Genomic DNA, 16,898 nt, shown 5'->3' with positions numbered 1-16,898 from the left:
AAAAATCCAAGGACTGGACAACGGACTGGACTTGCATTTTCTTTAAACGGAACTTTTGACGACTTTTTAAATTATTATTATTATTATTATTATTTTTTTTTATGACTGCTGTCTGCTCAGGGACAATGTATAGTTGAGAAGGTAAGTTGATACAGATAGTTGTTGCTGTTTGTTAAAAAACAAAACAAAAAAAAAGCGCATTTGTGGCACACTTAAATGCACTTTCCACCTAAAAGGTGTTGTTTAATTCTTGAAATTATAAAACTTCAAAGACGTCAAGTACTTAAGTTTATGTCAAAACCGACCAAGAACCAGTCGAAAAAAATTAAGAAAGATTAGCAAATAATTGTTTTAATAGATTTGGCAGTTTTACAAAGTGTTACGCTTCTGATTTGTGGCACCTATTTACAATGGTAGTCTGAGGAAAAACCTTTTTACAGCAATGTTTAAATTATAAGCTTAAGCTTACGGTAAATTTCATTTTTAAATTGAGGGAAATTAAAATGTAATTTGCAATAAGAATGGGTCCAACACAGAAATCCTGAAAACCTTCTTCACAAACAAACTGATGATAAACTTGAAAACCAAATTTGAGAGTAGGCTTAACTTCTTGCCGAGCCATACAAAAGTTGGGCACATAAACAAAGACAACGCTTATCTGGCTTATCGGTTGACCGTAAGTTTTTTGAAGAAAACGACTAAATAAAAGGTCAACGGTAAATACCTTCTCCAATCGTCGAAAAGGCTACATCGGGCCACTGCGTAAATCGCACATCCTTCGTCTTTAGTTATGCTCAAAGCACGGCGGGAAAATTTGTGTGTTGTCGGATGCAGTCGCGGCGCGAATACAATCCCTTTCACAACGCTTTAGATACATCCAAAAAGCCGTCCATCAAGCCTTGATATAATTCTTCCCAGAGTGGCCAGTTAAAAATATTTTCACAGTCTAACACATCTTCAGGTGACCTAGTCGAGGTGGCGGAAGGAGAGTCGAGTCGAACGAGGTATCGCACAGCGTTGACGTGGACTTTGTTAGTCCACTGACTTGATCTAAAGTTTTATGCTTCGGACGAGAAATTTTCCATTACTTAGTTGAATTTGACGGCAAATCTCCCATTTTGGCGACCATTTCAGCTTTTCACCACAGCTCTTTCTTCAGGTGACCAAGTCGAAGTGGCGGAACGAGAGAGTCGAACGAGGTATCGCACAGTGTTCATGTGCTCGTTAATCCACTGACTTGGTCTAAGGTTACATGAGACAGGATGAACCAAATTTCAAAATCATTTCACCGTTTTGAATGTAGTTAAGCTTCGGACTAGAAATTTCCCATTACTTTGTTAAAATTGACCGCAAATACCACTTTCACCACAGCTACAGCGCTGTCGCAAGCAAACCGTCGCTTCGTTTCAGAAGGCCGATTCACTTTCTGTGATTGGTTAAACAAAATGACGTGTGAATCGCGAGGTGTGGAGAATCTACGATTCGATGACAAACATAGCGGGCAATGTCTTCTTTCGTAATTTTGACCAAAAAAAAAAATTGCAAAACATTTAATTTTTGGTTTATCGTGAACTAAAAAGAACTGTCCGAACAAGAGCGTAATATATGGCATTAAAAGTTACCCTTTTCGACCATCATTTTGTTTCTTTGCCTTATATCTACCTTTTTATGAGATATATAATTATATATTGTTATTTCCGGTTTCACTTGTAATAATAATAATAATAATAATAATAATAATAATAATAATAATAATCTTTATTTATATAGCGTTATTTCTACTAAGAAACCAATAACACTTTACAATAATAATACGTGAAAAATATATGATAATAATACATAAAAATAATAGATAATAGTAATACCTAAAATATACGAAAGACTGTAATATGAATGGCTAATCAAGATAAATATATTAAAAAAATGCTTCTTAAAAAGAACGTTTAAAAAGAAATGTTTTGATCTGCTTCTTAAAGGTACTTAGAGATTCAGTTTCTCTAATATTGTCAAGTAGGCTGTTCCATAATATAGGACCATTCACAGAGAAAGCTCTTCTTCCATATGTCTTAAGGTTGTACCGCGGGACAACAAGGAGTCTTTTGGAGGAAGAGAGTAAAGACCTGGTCGGTTCGTGTTTAGTGATCATGTCAGATATATAGAGTGGCGCAATGCCGTGGTACGCCTTAAAAACTGGTACCAGGATCTTAAATTCAATTCTGACAGCAACAGGCAACCAGTGGAGTTCTTTAAGTATCGGAGTAATATGTTCAGTCTTCTTAGTGTGTGATAGTAAACGGGCAGCAGCGTTCTGTATATATTGAAGTTTTGAAGGAGGTTTTGTGGCAGTCCGGGTAGTAGCGAATTACAATAATCAAGCCTAGAAGTCACAAACGCATGTATAAGTATTTCAAAGTGCTGATGAGATAGAAATCTCCTTATTGTAACTAAATGTCGAAGTTGATAAAAACAGTCACCGTCAACGCCACCGTCACCGTTACCGTTATCGTTACTGTTACTAATATCGTTATCGTCATCGTCATCGTCATCGTCATTATTATTATTATTATTATTATTATTATTATTATTATTATTATTATGTTTCATGCTCGAATATGTCTCTAAAAACTTTTACAGCTTACCACAGTGCATACTGTACAAGGTATGTACTTGTGTTGTTGATAGTGTCATAAACTTTGATACATCCTTGCACTTACTTCCAGTCTTTTTCTTTCTTGGTCTAGATACGCCTGGGCTGCCAAATTTCTGCCTCGCTCGTCGTCAAAGTCTTTCAATTGTTTGAGCAGCCCTAGGTATTGTTCCTTCTCCTTCATCAATTCCTGAAACGGATAATGATTATTCTTCATTCAGGTTTTTATGACCGAAAAAAAATGAATGCTGCGCCCGAGACTCGACAGTCTCGGCATGTTCTTAGCCTGGTCTTAAAATTTGGGTTTTGGCTGTGCATATAGCTGTTAGAAATAGCCTCAAAGACAATTTATAGTAGATTATCATCAGATCATATAAATCTGGAAAATATCTGCATGTATACACGCACGAACGTATGCTGTTACCGTAACATGTGTAATAGAGAAGTTTCACTTGACTGCCCAAAGTAACTCGTCAACTTCTTTGCAAAATATTTGTTTTACATTTTTTTACGACGTGCGATTGGTTTTAAAAACGCGCTCCACTTTCCCATCTAACATGAGGGTGGAACCGTACTGAATAGAGGGCGATGGTTATGAAGCCCAGCAAACATCAAAGAGGCAAACCAAGATGCCAAGATTTATGTTGCACCGCCCGCGACCATGCACAATATTTTGTTTTGCACCAATTTACTATGCATGAATATAAATTACGTAACCAAAACTTTCCTATTGGCTAGTTCCTCAGTCAGAAGTAAACAAATATTGTGTTTTGTGCACGGTTAAGGCAAAAAAAAACAACAACAAAAAACAAAAAAAAAACGAACAAAAACATACAACATAAGAGCTTTGTCGGACTTCATAACCAATCCCCTTTATCAAGTTTGCACCCAAAATCAAACATGACTAGTACTTGTTCGCACACATTTTCTCACAGTTCGCGTCGAATACACGTACATATTTTCTTCGAATTTTGATTGGTTCTCTGTATTGTCTATGTCTTTTGTGATTGGCCAGAGTGATGACTTTGGTTTTAGTTTTGCGACACTCAGTTGAAACCGTTCCAAGCCTGTTCTATTCAGACCGAGAGTTTTTTGAAGGGAAATAAAAATGCATGAAATAAGGATTCCTTACAGGATGAAACTCAAAGAACACTGCAGCAATGACATCTTTAGCGCCTTTTGCAGACTTGTAGTAATCATCTTTAATTCGGGTGTACCCGATAATGACGTCATCAAAAGATACTCTAGCTGCTTCTTTGCCTTGCAGTTTCTGTAGGACTGGGTCCAAATGGTTTCTTTTTAGCTGTCCAAGGAGATCCTTACAATATTGCCTTGTTTTTGTTTCATTATCTGTCAGCCAAGACTTTAACTTGCTTAACACAGATTCCTAGTAAAGTTGAAGACAGAACAGAACGTTGAGTAAAACATAATTGCGCAAAACATCGCATTTAATTTATATCAAGGTAAACTCATTTCCTGACAGACCATGACTAACAACCGTTTAATAGCCTGTACAAATTTGCGAAGAGAATTGTTATTGCTTAAGAGTCACTGACTGCAAATATCGAGAATGGCTGGCCAGGTTCGAAAAAACGAAAACCCTGAAACTTTGCCTGAAGAACGCTCTTAGGGAACTACTTTCAAAAATATTTTTCCGATTTTCTAAGAAATTAAAGTCTTCGAGAAATTCGCAAAAAACAAAATCACTGCTTTTTGCCTCATTAAATATGCATAAAATATCTGGGAAATTGACAAAGTTCTCGGTATTCGCATTCAATCAGTTTATAACACTGGAACACGGGATAAACTTAGCATGAAAGCTTTACCTTTCTTCTATCTAACAATAGGAAGTTTTCAATTTTTTAAGCATTTTGAAGGGTTCTGTCAACTGTCGAAGAATTGCGTTTTCAAGCCCTTATGAAAACGGCAAATTTTGGGTAGTTTTACGGGATGAAAACGCATCTTGGTATGTCCGATATGGAGGCAAAATGTTACCCTTGTTTCATGAGTCCACAAATAAACCGTAAAACTTCTTTACACTTCACATGCTTCACATGTTTATTTCGTTTTCTTTTTGCTCTCGTCTTCGTTCAGCTTGCGCTCTCTTTTCTGATAACCCGGATGAATACGTCATACACAAGACTCGTTTCCGCTTCCGGTTGTTTTGCTTTTAGTACAATCTCTACATGTAACATACATCCCCTCCGAGGAAAAGTGTCGTCCCTGACACTTAATGAAAATGTGAAAGAAAAATCACGACAGTAAACTAGAGAGATAATTCTCCTACAAAGCAGTTCACGTTTTCCGTACAATAAAACTGACTTAAAGGATCCTTTCTTCTTAGACTCATTTCATCTACTACACAGTTACATTGGTACCAGTAATCCATAAAGGCTGCAGCCATTCAGTGTTCTGGTAATATTTCCTATCCTGAGGGCTCACCCTCCTAAAAGTTCTACTTCTTTCTGACAGTGTCTTGAGCAAGAAAAAGAAATCTAAGTGTTACTTTTTTTGTCCCCTTTTTTTTTTTTTGTTTTTCAACAAAACGGAACTAAGGTTTTCTTGTCGAACAGCAGTCTTAGAATGTGGGGCTAGGCATATGCATGTGTCCATAGTTCACTGGATATAGTCCATGGCAACCAACGTTCACTGGGTAACTAAAGTTTGCTAGAGCCATCCCCTGGTTGCCAAAGATCATTGGATAATGAAATGAGGGAAACGGCTGCATGGTCATTGGTGGTACGGGCTGCCAGGTAGCTGGTAAACTTTTTTGCCACGCAATAGGAGGACCTTGGGCAAATGGAGTAGATGGTAACGGTACACTGTCATTGGTAAGTGACTGCACAACAGCTCTAGCCTGGTACACTGGGTTTCCAAGAGTGTCATAAGTCAAGACCGCTGGGGGACGTCTGTCACGCTGAGGTCTCGACTCCGCTATAGAGGCGCCTTCCTGACTAGTGTTACCTGGGGTTGATGGTCCTGCCTCATTCTCACTCGCTTCAGGGAGGGGTGCTGTCTCCTCCACAGGGGGGTGCTCTTCATCTGCCGTGCAACCATCTTCTCCCTCTCCTTTGTCTGAGACGGTCGCTGATTCTCAGGCAATATCCTCAGAGACTGCCTCCGCAGAATGGTCAGTTTGTAGCTCTGGTTGCCGTTCAGGTTCGAAGTTCAACTCGTAATGCTTGCTTTCATCGTCTGACGACTCTTCCACAAGTGTTGTAGGTGCCTGATTTGTCTCTCTCCTAATTTCTTACCGAGGCTTCTGTCTGTGAGGGGTCTTACTCGCAACATCTACTGGTAGATGGTTGCAGGGCAGGCACAGGTTTCTGTGTAGAATTCGTGCTCTACCAGGACCTGTCTCAGGTTTGACCTCATAAACTGGACTGTCCTCACCTTTACGACTAATCACCACATGAATTCGGTCTTCCCAGTGCGAGCAAAGTTTACCTGGGCCGCCCCGTTCGCTTAAATTCCGCACAAGCACTTCATCTCCGGGTTGCAACACTGAACTTCGGACATGATGATCATAGCGTTGTTTGGCTCTGTCGCTCCCTTCATTTGCCTGTTTGCTTGCCAGTTCATAGGCCTCTGACATCGCCTTCTGCCACTGCGCTGCATATTGAGCATGGCTGCCTTGGTTACCTGTCCTGTCAATGCCAAAGATCAGGTCGATTGGCAGACGAGGGTGGCGGCCAAATAGCAGATAAAAAGGAGAGAAACCAGTAGCCTCGTTCTTCGTGCAATTATATGCGTGTACGACCTGATTAAGGTGATCTGCCCACCGTGATTTCTGTGTCTCTGGTAGGGTGCGGAGCATATTCAACAAAGTGCGGTTGAATCGTTCAACTTGTCCCTTGTGGATGATAAGGGGTGGTGCGGAGTGTCCCACGCCGCGCAACTTCTCTAGCTCTCGGTGAAGGCGATTTTCGAACTCTGCTCCCTGGTCATGGTGAATCTTTAAAAGGAAAGCCGAATCGGAGGACGAAATCATTGTAAAGCTTCTGAGCGACTGTTCTGGCTGACTTGTTTTTTGTTGCATTAGCTTGCGCATAGCGAGTAAAGTGGTCCATCACAACAAGAATATATTCGTACCCTCCACTGCTCTTCTCCAGATGGAGAAAGTCGATAGCAATCAGTTCGAACGGTGCAGTAGTGGTGATGGGTTGTAATGGAGCCCTGATCTTGAGAGTCGGAGGTTTACGTTTAACACATTGACAGACATGCCCAATATAGTGCTCAATGTCGCTCTGCATGTGGGGCCAATAGAAGCGCTCTCTAGCTAGGTGTTAAGTGCGATCCGCTCCAAGATGACCCATTTTCTCATGCAACTCCTTGAGAATCAGGGAGCGCAGTTTTTTTGGAATGATGATTTGAGTACGACTTCTTGTGCACCGTTGTAGTATTCCATCCTTGTCAACTGACAGGCTATTCCATCCATGAAGGAGCAGCTGCACATCCCTTGGCTTTTTCTTTCTCTCGGCTGTCGTTGGGCGCAATCCACACTGAATCAACTCTCTTACTCGATTGATGACTGGATCCGCAGTTTGTGCTTGTTTTACGTCAAGTTGCGGTACACTAGGTTTTCCTCCATCAGACATCTCTGATTCGAGTGTAGCAGGGTCTCCTGAAAGAGCTGAGATCCAATTCACTGTCCCTTCCTCTTGAAGCTTTGCAGAACACACGACAGTCTGGAGGACTTCATGCGGTATGACCTCTGTGTACGACTCCATATAAGCAATATCATCAAGCGCCATTCGCGACAATGTATCAGCATCAATGTTCGCTTTTCCCGGTCGGTAGTGAATTGTGAAATTAAAATCAGCCAAGTCACCTATCCAGCGGAGGCCTGTGGCGTTAAGTTTTGCCGAGGACAGGACATAAGTAAGCGGATTATTATCTGTGTACACTTTGAAGCTTGGGGCGTAATAAAGGTAATCTCTGAACTGGTCACAGATGGCCCTCTTAAGTGCAAGGAACTCCAACTTCCCAGAATGTAAGTGGTAATTCTTCTCGGCAGGAGTCAAAGTGCGTGACCCATAAGCAACAACGCGAAGGACATCATTTTGGTGTTGGTACAGCACAGCACCAAGCCCATCCTTAGAGGCATCTGTATGAAGGACAAACGGTTTCTCAAAGTTCGGGTAGGCCATGACTGGAGCACACGTCAGACAATCAATAAGTGCTTCTAGTGCGGATTGGTGAGAGGTGGTCCAGACAACTGGGTGCCTTGGCGGTAACTGTGAAGGGTTCCTATTGCCTTGCCTTGGCTTTTCTCTCATGGACTCTTCAGAAGGGTGATCTGTTATCTTGATTAAATCATAGATTGGTTTTGCAATTTTTGAGAAGTTCTTTATATATCGACGATAGTAGTTTATGAACCCCATTAGTTTGCGAACTTCATTAACTGTCTTTGGAGATGATTCCTTGAGAGAAAGCACTGGCTTGATACTGGAGGGGTCTAGCTTGTAGCCCTCCTCAGACACCACACGTCCAAGAAATACAACTTCTTTTTTGAACAGTTTACACTTCCGCGGTTTGAGTTTGACTCCATGCTCTCGCAGCCGTCGCAGGGCTTTGCGTGTATGTTCAACATGTTCCTCAAAGGACGCACTGAATATAATTATATCGTCCAGATAGGGTATACAAACAGTATCTCGTAAGTCTCCTAGACAGTTCTCCATGAATCGCTGGAAAGCCCCTGGGGCTCGGGAGAGTCCGAATGGGATCCGCGCCCATTCGTATAGACCCCGTGGAGTGATAAATGCTGTATAAGGCTGACTTTTAGCGCTCATGAATCCTTGATGGTAAGCTTTGCCCTGGTCTAGTACAGAAAACCAAGAGTTCCCACCGAGATTATCTAAAGTCTCTTGTATCCTCGGAATCGGATGGCGATTAGGTCGCGTTTTCTTGTTCAGTGCTCTGTAATCCACTCATAGCCGCAAACTTTGGTCCTTCTTTCTGACACAAACAACCGGTGAACTGTAGGACGAGGAGGACTTTCGGATGAAATCACGATTTAACAAATCTTCAGTATAAGCCTTTACCTCTGGGTATAGTGGTTTTGGCACTGCCACATAGTTCTTCTGAACAGGGGTTTGATCCTCAAGGTCCAAGTTTAACTCAAGGTCTCTAATACAGCCAACATCACTGTCATCCCTTGCAAATGAATCTGCTTCCTCGGTAAGTAATTTACGTGCCACTTCCTTCTGATGGGCATTGAGACCACTTAGGTCTATGTCCTTTATGTGTGATGGAGTACTCAAAGGTCCTTCAGCATGTGGAGGTATAAGCGGTGGGCCTCCGGCGTTTCCAGTACATGTTGTAGTCTGATCAGCAACTTTTGCGTCTGTAATCTCTTCATCAGGTGTTTCCATGTTCCCATTAGAGTCCTTTAACCTAACTTCTACTGGTGTAACTGATTGTACAAGTTGTAGTCGGCCGAGCAAGGTTCGTCCCGGAAGTCTGATATCATGGTTGGTATTGTTAACAATGTCAATTTCTACTTTACTTGATTTCCCTTTCCTTACAGTCAACAAAGTCTCTGTATTCCCCAACCCGCTAGGCCATGGGTTAGACTCATCCGGTTCAAACAACACTGGAGTGGTTCTCTCAACAGGTCCTGTATTTGCTCTGCAAGTCACACTTTGACTTTGTCTGGGAGGTATAATAGTATCATGCTTCATGGTCTTCATCAAGCAGAGGTTACTTTGATTACGGCTTTGGTTAACATTCAATAATGCTGAAGCATTTTTGCCATTTAACTCAGTAAAACTTGAAGTAATTTCTTGATGTAGCATAGCATCCTCACTACTGGTTTTAACAATCTCCTCAATCACGTTAAAGCCGATTATTGGCGTGTCTAATGATTGGTCTGTAACAAGAAAGGGAACTGCCAATTCCTCCTTAGACGACAACAGTCTAAAGTTAAGCTCCACCCATCCTATGTATGGCATCTCACCACCATTGGCTGCGGTCAGGTTCAGTTCAGAATTTAACAACTCTGATATGTTCCTAATGGTGATCCCAGGGAAATTCCTTCTTACTAACTGGTCAGATATTAAGGACACCTGGGCCCCAGTGTCCCAAAGTACATCTACCTTTTGGCCATTGATCTGCCCCTTAACAGTAAACCTCTTTCCTACCAGTCCTACCACTGTGGCATGCTGCTGTGGTGTTAGGTGACTGACAAAGGTGCTACTACTGGGATCCGCATTCTCTTGTTTTGCTTTGTTTGACAGGTACTCAATTGTATTACACAACACTTTGTGTTCCTGCCAGTGTTTCTTCTGACGATTCCGGTTACAATACTTTACGACCTTGCACTTTGAACATTGTAAGAACTTTGCCTTTTCTGACTGAACTTTCCGACAACCATTACATCGGAGGGACTTGTTACTACTGTTGTCGACTATTCCGCGTCCCGCCGGAATAGTCGTCGACCGTTTCCCTGTCGACTACCCCGGTTCTCGTTACGGTAACATTCCCGAGCCACATGCCCCGAGTCACCACAAGCAAAGCAATGATTACTTTCATCTCCTCTTCCCCTCTGCTTGCAATTCTGACAACCCCAACTTGTACGATTTGGCTGGTAACCACTCCCACGGCCCCTGTAGGATGGCCCACGCCTGTTAGAATTTTCTGCTTGGCTCCCTCGACGGTTGACTTGATCCTTGAGATCATTTATCTCTGACTTGATCTGACGGATCTTTAGCAAAAGCTGCTGACCTCCATCTGTAGTTGCATTCTTAGCTCTTGCTTCTCCCTCGTCTTTGCCTACCTCACATGCATGAACTTTGGTAGACTTTTGGCGTTCACTAGCCAGCTTGGAACTCCTTTCTGCTTGTTGCGAGGCTAATTCGTTCACCTGCCGCATGAGCTCTTCATCGGTGAGTCCCGAGGTGCGTAAGGTGGGTCTTAGGTTAGATGCGAGGATGTCATCACGAAGACCAGTTTCAAATGATTTTACAAAGGTTTTCTGAATCAGGGATGCACCATAATTAAACTCACAATCTGACTCCTGGCTTGCAAAATTCACCTTGTTACGCAAATCCAGCGCACGGAGAAGAAACTGTTGTGGGGATTCACTGCTTTGCTGGCATACGGTTGCTTATTGCTGATATACTTCTGAGGCTGTTTTCTCTCTATAATGGACACGAAGGATCCTTCGTAGCTTAGCTAGTGAGAGGTCACTTAGAGTCTCAACATAGCTCCTAAGACTACTGTGTGGTGAGATGGCACGAATCACTGCATCCACAATTTCATTTTCTTGGTAATCACGTTTTAGCCCTGAGTCTATTTGGTGCATTAAGGAAACAAAAGTTAGTTTCTCTGTTTGCCCTGGTTCGCCGATCTGACCAGAAATCTTAAATTCGCGACGTATCAAAGATGAACTCGACTTTGTTTTCGCTAACTGACTCAATATATCTTCCACTCCCTTTTCTTGTTTAGGTCCTCCGTCAGAAGATTGTTTCTCCGTTTTAACTCCTGAAGCTGCTGGTTTTTGCTCTACCTCTTCGAGGGGCGGTACACTGTCGGTCACAAAAGCAAGTAACTGTTCGAGGCACGCTCGTGCTTCCTTTTCATCGCCCGCCATTTTGCTGTCGATGGTTTTCGTAATAATTTTGATTCTCTGCATCTTACTTCTACCCGCAAGGTCATCGTCGACTAATAGTTCTATCATTTCAGCCAAACCCTTCTCATCTTGTTCGAACAATCAAGACTCTACTTGGAGTTGTAATTGTTCCATAATCAATTCTAACCGCGAAAGCTTATTTCCAAACTGAACACAAGTAACCTAGCGCAAACGCTGTAATTCCGGTAACAGTGAGCCGACAGAACAAATCAACTCGTCTACTTCGCCAAACACAAGACAACTAGCGAATGTATTCCCCCGTCACAGAACCCAATATTGCAAAGTCCTACCGTACGCATCTGACTGTTTTCGGCCGCCGCTTGTCTCCTCGACTGCAAATCCACGTGCTCATACCGCTCCACTCACAATCTCCTTCGCTCCAATTCTGACCATTTCTGCTTCCCTTGACGACAAATAACGTCCCACGGACTTGAGAATCGAAGTTCGTTCTGGCAGGGTCGCCAAAATGTTACCCTTGTTTCACGAGTCCACAAATAAACCGTAAAACTTCTTTACACTTCACATGCTTCACATGTTTATTTCGTTTTCTTTTTGCTCTCGTCTTCGTTCAGCTCGCGCTCTCTTTTCTGATAACCCGGATGAATACGTCATACACAAGACTCGTTTCCGCTTCCGGTTGTTTTGCTTTTAGTACAATCTCTACATGTAACAAAAACAGGTACTGTGCAAAAGTGTGTCGCTTCTACTATAATAATATTAAAAAAAATTTCTGGGCAATCGAGGTTCACACAGGTAAAATGCAAAAGTTCGTGACAGTCTCTTCTTAAATTTGCATAATGCGGTGTGTTCAGAGGACCAGCACACTAGTCTGATTTTCTGTCCATTTGTGGGCCATGCTTTGTAGCAAAGATGCAAAAAGAGGGTTGACCCATGTCTTTATTACAACAGCGTTTTGTTTTCTCACGCAAGCTACATGAAACTAAAGTAAAGCCCAAAATATAAGTTCCAAGTTACACGGACTAAACACGCTACATTGACTGGCGTCATGTAATACATAGTTTCCCGAATTATTTTCGATTAGCTACAATTGGAATTTCTAGATTATTGAGGTTTAGACACTTGCTTATCACAGAAACATAAAGCGGTTAGTATTTCCCATTTATAAACACTTGATTAGTCTGCAAATATTCAAGAGCATACTGCCTGTTGAATTAAGTTCAGCGTGTCTCGATTTTCGGATCTTCATGGAAAACCGCGCAGGTTTAAGTTAACAAAAAATTAATTAACTGAACACGAAGAGGTTTTACTAACCTGATCCAGCTGGACCGAGCAAACAGGTGTTTTGAAAAATAGAGTAAGACTGTTTGTTGTCTATCCTGCTATCTCCTTGGTGGCCGAATTCGGCCTATTAGTCCAGCCTGCCGTGCCAACTACGTCTTGCTCTACCGTGATTTGAAAGGTCGGATTTAATTCAGTAGCACAGAAGATAGGAAGAAGTTTGCTTTGCTGAAGACCATTTTATATGCTAGAAAGCAACGGCAGCTGATGCAGTAGGCTATGATGTCAGTTCGGCACGGCAAGAGCATGCCGTTTGAAGCCAAGGCCTGCGAGACACGCTACTCCCGTGTGGCTAGGCCTGCCGTGCTATAAGTAGTCGTGCCAACTTATTCAGCCTGCCGAACTGATCAAACTTAGTGCATGGTTTCAAACGTCGTGCTATTGTCGTGCTTAAGTGGAATTTAAATCTTGAATTTACTTCGGCACGGAAGTAGCACGACATTTGGAGTAGCCCTTATGACCTGAAACCTCCTTTAGGACGCAGCACCTTGTCTCGCCAGTTCGCCAGCATAAACTGTACGCACCCGTGTGTTTGGAACAGACCGTCATGTGTTACTGACATTAAAGCGCGATGAAAATCCTTAGCTATCAGATTGGTGAGCTTGTATCAATTTCATCATGCAAGAAACTACTGTTGCTCTATTATTGAAAAAAAATGTTATACTTTTAAGCACTTGCCTGGGCTACAGTAACAATTTTATTTCGCTATCGTCACTTTCAACCGTTCGTCATGATCGCAGTTTTTTAAAACAACCAAGTAAACTATATTTGGATTTTCAGGTCTCTGATCAAAAGTTCCCCCCAGAAAGAGACGCAAAACTGCAAAAGGCCATCTTAACCCAAGAAGCTAATCACAGAAGTCTAGAAATCTCATGTCTTGAAATGAGCGAAACTCTCGTTCTGTAATACGACGCCTTGCTTGCACGTGAATGGAGGAAACCTGAAGGGAATGGTTGTGCAGTTGTTTAAACAAGAGAAGCATTTTGGTGGTAATGTAAAATGGAGCTTCTGTAAAACCAAATTATAAATGCTGCTGTGTTAAAAAATTCCACTTAGCTGTTTTTATTTTGTTTATTGCTTGCAAATGTTAATTTGAGTTGCGTGACATTGTTTACAATTGGTGTGTATAATATGTACCAGTACCGCACTCGAGAGAATCGCGGAAATTAAAAAGATGGGTTTCAACTATAAAAATGCGATTTACCATTTATTGAAGAATTTGGAAATTGAAAAGACGTTTATGTGAGCGGGGCTGCCAGTGTCATTATTGACTACTTGTAAACACGGTAGTCGGTTTAACGATCTATTTTCTTTTTCTGAATTTTTCACACAGGTAAAATTTCTAACCGCTAGGGAGCGCTTAGGTGTTACGTATTTTCTGTTGTATCCTCTTCAGATGATATCACATCTATACATGTATAAACAATTTTATATGTCAACTGTTGACTTCTAAAGAAGAAAACTTCTAAAGAGGAAACCTCGAATCTTGAAACTTCTGCGCCCGCTTGACGTTTTACAGTAAACTAGTTTACTGCAGTTTTCAGCCTAAAAAATACTTCTCTTGCTCTCTTTTAACTAAAATCGACATGGGACGATAAATCTTTTCATCTTACCTAAAAAAAACTGTAGGAGAAAGCTGTCTTTGATGAGCCACTTGCAGTGAGCGGGCACTATCGTCTGATAGTCGCCCTAGGGCATTCTATTGACAGATAGTGCCCGCGCGAGATCGTACCACGTGATCAGTTTTGACCAATGACGACAAAGGAAAATTTAGTGGTGAACTATAATGTTAGATAGAAGAAAGGTAAAGCTTTCATGCTAAGTTTATCCCATATTCCAGTGTTATAAATTGATTGAATGCGAATACCGAGAACTTTGTCAATTTCCCAGATATTTTATGAATATTTAATGAGGCAAAAAGCAGTGATTTCGTTTTTTGCGAATTTCTCAAAGACTTTAAATTCTTAGAAAATCGGAATAATATTTTCGAAAGTAGTTCCCTAAAAGCGTTCTTCAGGCAAAGTTTCAGGGTTTTCGATTTTTCGAACCTGGCCAGCCATTCTCGATATTTGTAGTCAGTGACTCTTAATTGGCCTTTTAAGGTGGCTCAAAACAGTTTTCTTTTTTTTCGAGACTTTTAGAACTATGTGCGATTTTTCAGGTTTGGAACTGTATTGTTTTGAATGGCCGTACTATATTTTTAAGGTAACTCTCTGCTGTACCTTTCGTTGTGTGTAAGTCATAAATTAAGGTTGGACTGTTCTGTTGCATAGCAAAAAAATAGACCCACTTTTTTCCATCAATTGCATCTATCTTAAAAACTAACCCGGTGACCCCATATTTTTTAATTAAGGCCTTTTTATTACACACAAGAAGAAACGGGGAAAATTAGAAAAAAAATTCTATGGAGTAGATTTTGCTTAAATTAAAAAAAATGGAAATTTCGAGATTGGAAAAATTTCACTCCACAGATTTTTTTACAATTTTGCACATGCATTCCAGTTTTTCTGTTGAATAATTTTTTGCATCAAAAAAGTGGGGTCACTGGATTAGTTTTTGAGATATTAGCTTCGTGGATAAGGAATTTTTAGCGCGCGTTGTACGCGCAAATTAAAATCTTGACCTTGCAAGATCGCACTTTGCGCACGCGTGAAGGCAGTCCGCTGCTCAGTAAAGCCCGCAATTCCACGCGAAGAAACGTGAATACTCGCGAAAAGTGTTTTCTTTTTCGCTGTTGTCGTTAGCAGCACAAGTGGTAGAGGAAGAGCACCACAAATACCCGAAGGTGAAGGTGGCCTAGTAAAAAGAACGAAGAAAACTTGAAGAGTAGATTTTTCCTGCTGTTTTTTAGATTGATAGCCGGCACGATCGATCGCAACATCAACATCACAATTTTCGTTCACGATCCAGCACAGCAGTTTGAAAGAATGTTTTTTTCATTTGAAATTGCCTGAAGGATGGATGTTTTTGAAGGTGAAAACAAGCGATATCGTAAACAGCTCACTAACAAAGTTTTACGAAGTAAGCCTCGTGCCGCCATGTTTGTTGTGAGTTTTGTAAACTATAAATCTCGCGCGCTATCTCATCACCCCTCGGGTGATTGCGTCATTCCTCGCGCTGAAGTGCGCGCTTGAGCCCAGGCTTTTTGCGGAAATATTACTGTTTTGAGCCACCTTAAGAGCAAATGCACAGAAAAATCGAGCAAAATGCAAAAATCGCGGCCACGGTCAAAAATGAACTAACGCTTTTTTTCAATTTGCAACGAGGTATTAACGAGTTTCAAAGGTTTCGGGTTTTCTTTATCAAGATACGGCCGGAATTTCAAATTATTTGAGAAAATCGACTGACGGAAATTAGCAGAATAATTAGCATAATAGAGATTTGATAAGTGTAATTTTGCCATAAATAGAAAGTCCTCTAGAGGACCAAATTCTAGTCAGGTTTTTAATACTGTCTAATCTTTCTATGAAATTCTTCTCAAGAAGCAATTTTTGATCATACGTGTAATAAATTCCTAAAGCTTTTATCGGTTGGTTAGGCCATTTAATTCCAAAAGGCTGTGCATTACAGTTCCTTGAAGAACCTATCCACATAGCTTCCGTTTTGGAACAATTAATTTTTAAGCCAGAGACAATCTTGAATTCATCTAACAACCTAAAAAGAGCAGTAGCAGAGCTTGTGTCGGCAAGTATTGCTGTCGTATCATCTGCGTATTGAAGAATTTTTGTGTCCTCATTCCCAATAGAGATACCTTTGATATCCTTATTTTGTCGAATCGCAATTGCTAATGTTTCTATAGTAACTACAAAGAGGTAAGGAGAGAGCGGGTCCCCCTGCCGTACCCCACGTTCAAGATTAAAATATTCAGATGAAAGTCCATTGTTTATCACACAACTTTGTATTTTTCTGTAGAACGTTTGGACCCAATGGATAAAATTAGGGCCAAAATTGAAGGATTTCAAACAATAGAGAAGAAATTCCCATTCTACGCTATCAAATGCCTTTTCAAAATCAATAAATATCATTAGTCCCGGGATACTTTCTTTTGTAGCGAAATCCATAATATCGAAAACTGATCTAATTGTTTCGCCGATATATCGGTCTTTCACGTATCCAGTTTGGTTGTGGTGTATGATGTTTGGAAGAACATTTTTAATTCTAATGGCGATCACTTTAGACATAATTTTTGTGTCAACGTTTACGAGAGAGATTGGACGCCAGTTCTCAATATATGAACGATCTTTTCCTTTTTTTTCTATTAGAGTAATTACCGCTTGTTTTTGAGAACAAGACATTTCACCTTTTTCAAAGCTTTCGTTC

At 41.0% G+C, this 16,898-nt stretch overlaps 1 protein-coding gene across 1 annotated transcript in view; it reads right to left on the bottom strand.

Moving 5' to 3' along the window:
- Window positions 1-16,898, bottom strand: part of LOC138057212 (guanylate-binding protein 6-like) — a 50,156-nt gene that overhangs the window by 4,596 nt on the left and 28,662 nt on the right. Inside the window, exons 11-12 of the mRNA XM_068903266.1 lie at window positions 3,780-4,034; window positions 2,715-2,837 (exon numbers count right to left, since the gene is read on the bottom strand). Of these exons, the coding sequence (XP_068759367.1) occupies window positions 2,715-2,837; window positions 3,780-4,034 (378 nt within the window). The remainder of the gene's footprint in view (window positions 1-2,714; window positions 2,838-3,779; window positions 4,035-16,898) is intronic.

This window comes from Montipora capricornis, chromosome 7, assembly GCF_036669925.1.
Source record: "Montipora capricornis isolate CH-2021 chromosome 7, ASM3666992v2, whole genome shotgun sequence".
Classification (NCBI taxonomy): domain Eukaryota; kingdom Metazoa; phylum Cnidaria; class Anthozoa; order Scleractinia; family Acroporidae; genus Montipora; species Montipora capricornis.
Note: the sequence above shows the minus strand (reverse complement) of the source record. Positions and strands in the feature narration are given on the sequence as shown.